The sequence below is a fragment of the Myotis myotis genome, unplaced genomic scaffold (genome assembly GCF_014108235.1).
Source record: "Myotis myotis isolate mMyoMyo1 unplaced genomic scaffold, mMyoMyo1.p scaffold_m19_p_2, whole genome shotgun sequence".
Lineage (NCBI taxonomy): Eukaryota > Metazoa > Chordata > Mammalia > Chiroptera > Vespertilionidae > Myotis > Myotis myotis.
In genome coordinates this window covers 189,330,020-189,333,121 of record NW_023416324.1, presented here as the reverse complement: position 1 = coordinate 189,333,121, position 3,102 = coordinate 189,330,020, and the positions used below count along the sequence as shown (strand labels likewise).

At 53.5% G+C, this 3,102-nt stretch overlaps 1 protein-coding gene across 1 annotated transcript; it reads right to left on the bottom strand.

The window, feature by feature from the left end:
- Window positions 1-870: 870 nt before the first annotated feature.
- On the bottom strand, window positions 871-2,827 carry LOC118677172 (RING-type E3 ubiquitin-protein ligase PPIL2-like). Its single transcript, XM_036352038.1, is given in 4 exon segments — window positions 871-1,076; window positions 1,079-1,873; window positions 2,309-2,590; window positions 2,593-2,827. Coding segments are annotated over 4 exon segments (1,518 nt in total).
- Between the last annotated feature and the right edge of the window lie 275 nt (window positions 2,828-3,102).

The following is a 3,102-nucleotide window of genomic DNA, read 5'->3' as shown; positions in this document are numbered from 1 at the left end:
GCCTGGCCTAGCCCGGAGGCCCCCTCTGAGCTGGACTGCCAAACACGAGCACACAGCCTCCCCACGCCTCTGTGTCAGTGTGAGGTTCAGAAATAAAGCTTCCATGTCCAGCATCTCCTTTGCAGTAGCAGGTGCTTGACTCTGCTGCTGAACGACAGGCCCTGGGGCCAGCCACTCCCACGGGGGCACAGGGTCTCCTCCAGAGGCAGCCGGGGCCCTGTGCTGTCACACACCCACCTGTCTGCCACCTCCTGGGTCTGTCAGGCTCTTGGAGCCAGCGCTGGTGCAAAAAGCCTTTCCCGGGTGAGTTCACAGACATCTGTAGCTTGGAGGGTGGTATGAAGGGGTCGTGAAGAAGTGAGGGACCACTGTGACTGAAGGTGCAGAGGAGCTAGACAGCTGACGGGCAGGGAGACCACAGAGGGACGGGCACAGTGGAGAGCCACCGTCAGGTCAGCAGCTGTGGGAAGGTGACTCAGCGTCGGTGTGGCCGTGCACGAGGGCCAGAGGAGGAGGCAGGTGAGACCGGGCTTGGACCTGGTGTTGAGCATCAGAGCTGGGAGAAGAGCCAGGTGCATTCTGGAAGAACTGTTGAGACTTACTGACGGAATTGAGGTTTGGGGTGAGAAACCAAGGATGAAACGGAGTTAGAATTCAGCGTGCTGAGCAGGAGGAGATGGTGGGCTGTGCCCACCCAAGGATCATAGCGTTGAGAAGAGGTGGGAGGGGAACAGGAATCTTTTAGAGCCCCAGGGTAGAGGAGACAGCTCCTAGGAGGAGGCAGCTTTCCCGGCTTCTGCAGGCACTTCAGGAGAGCTGAGGTAATGTCAACGTCAGGAGCAGGGAAGCTGGGCGGGCACAGGCCTGCTGCTACCACGCGCTGAAGTCCTTGAAGCCTCCACTGGGCTGCTTCCTGGCCACGGGGACAGCTGCGCTGGTGAATGGTTCCTCATCAGCTGCACGTTTCGTGGCTGCAGGGTTGATGTACTTGCCCACCCCCTGGCGGTAGGTAGGGGGGCCCTGGCTCCCTGACTTGGACTGGCTTTTCTTCACTGTGCTCTCGGGGGCTGCCTCTTCTTCCGCTCCCCGGCGATCTGCACATCAGCCTCCTCGCAGGGGTCCACAAACACCATGGTGTAGTCGATGCAGATTTCATCCTTAAGGCGGTCCGTTTTGGGGTCACTCTCCACATTCTCCACGGCTGTTACTGTGTCAGAGCCCCCAACGACCCGCCCGAAGATGGTGTGCTTCTTGTCGAGGTAGGCGCAGGAGCGAAAGGTGATAAAGAACTGAGACTTGTTGGTGTTGGGCCCCGAGTTGGCCATGCTGAGGATGCCTCGGCCCATGTGCGAGAGGTTGGGCCGGAACTCATCTTTGAAGGGTTTTCCCCAGTAAGACTCCCCATCCGTACCTGCGCCAGTGGGGTCACCTCCCTGGATCACAAAATTCCTGATAGACCTGTGGAAGAGGGTGCCATTGTCATACTGCTTCTTGCAGAGCTTGATGAAGTTTTCGCAGGTTTTTGGTGTCATGTCGCAGTGCAGCTCCAGGTTGAGGTCTCCCCTGTTGGTGTGCAGCCGCAGGTAGCCCTTCTTCTTCACAAGCTGGTAGCGCAACACGTCCTCGTCCATGGCGGCTGCTTCGTGGGTGGTCTCTGGAACCAGGGTGGTGGAGGTGAAGGAGGCGCTAACCTTCCCAGTGGAATAGTGGGCCGCATTCAGCTTGTCCTCCTTCTTCTTCTCTGGGACTTTGATGGTGGCCGTCAGGACCTCATCCCCCTTGAACTCCTTGTAGAGCTCCTGCAGTGTTTCTCGGGTCTCGGCATTGGTATTTTTCAAATAATAAGATGGGTCCTGTTTGGCCTTTTCTTCATCTGGGTGTTATGGGTTCACTCAGCGAGATAGACCACCGACTCAGAATTTAAATTTAAGAGCCTTTATTAAGCTGGCCAGCTGACTACAGTTACAGCACCCTGCTGAAGCAGAAGCTGAACTGCAGTGCCGACTACAGGAGTTACATTTTATTATTAAATTCTGTGGAGGCCCATACAAAAATGTGTCTTTCAAATTCTGGGCCCCCCAATATGGCGGAAACTCTCTTTATTTATACTTTTTCCAGTCCTTTGTCTCCCAAATTTGGAATGAGACTTCTGGGCCTTCTGAGAAAGAAGGCCTGCATGCTGGGAAGGGGCCATGAGACCATATCTCAAGGCCTGGCCTGATGTCAGTACCTTCCTATCTATGTGTTTTAGGAACAGATAGCACAGCATGACCTGTCTGGCCAAAGCGCCAGATATGCAGCCCAGAACATGGGTTGGTTATTTTCATGATATTCTTAACATGAAAGAAGTTGGAGACTTTGAATTTGTCCAAATTTGTAGGGTCCTGGAGGGTGATGATGTCCTGCCGGGAGAAGTGCTCGTCTGTCAGCAGGTCTCGGAAGCTCTTGGCCTTGATATTGAGCTTCTCCACTGCCTCATAGGCATAGACATTGCCAGTGGTCCTGATGGCCATGATGTAGGTGTTGTTGGTGAACACGGTGTATAGCACTGGACAGTGGTACTTCTCTTCACTGTTCTTTGCAAAGTTCAGTTGCTGGGGTTGGTCCCGTACTTCTTAAGCCAAGGAAGGATGTTTAGCAAGTCAAAGACGACGCCTTCAGGGGTGCAGACCGGGTAGCTGAAGGGCTGCAGAGAGAGACTGCAGTGGTCAAAAGGTAAAGGATGAAAATTTGTTTGTGGAATATCTGGTTTCTTGCCACCATAGAAGTGAGTGTATTCAGCACAGGTAATGTACATCTTGTCTTTCTGGTGCTGTCGCTTCCCCATGGTGGCCACAGCGCAGCCGCGGCAGCAGGACCAGCTATCAGGGAAAATTGTCAACATACGACCCAGCCAGCCACATCCCCCGAGTTTCAGCCAAGATCCTTAAGTACTTCCCATATCAGTTGATCTTAATCCTATCCATTCTTTTCCAAAGGTTAGGGCATTTGTTAGCTCCATTCCAGGGAGTAAAGATTATGTAGCTTAAGCGTGATTGTTTGTAGGTAAAGTGATTAACTACCCGCCTGGCACTTAAGGGGTTTTACTGATAAAAATCCCCA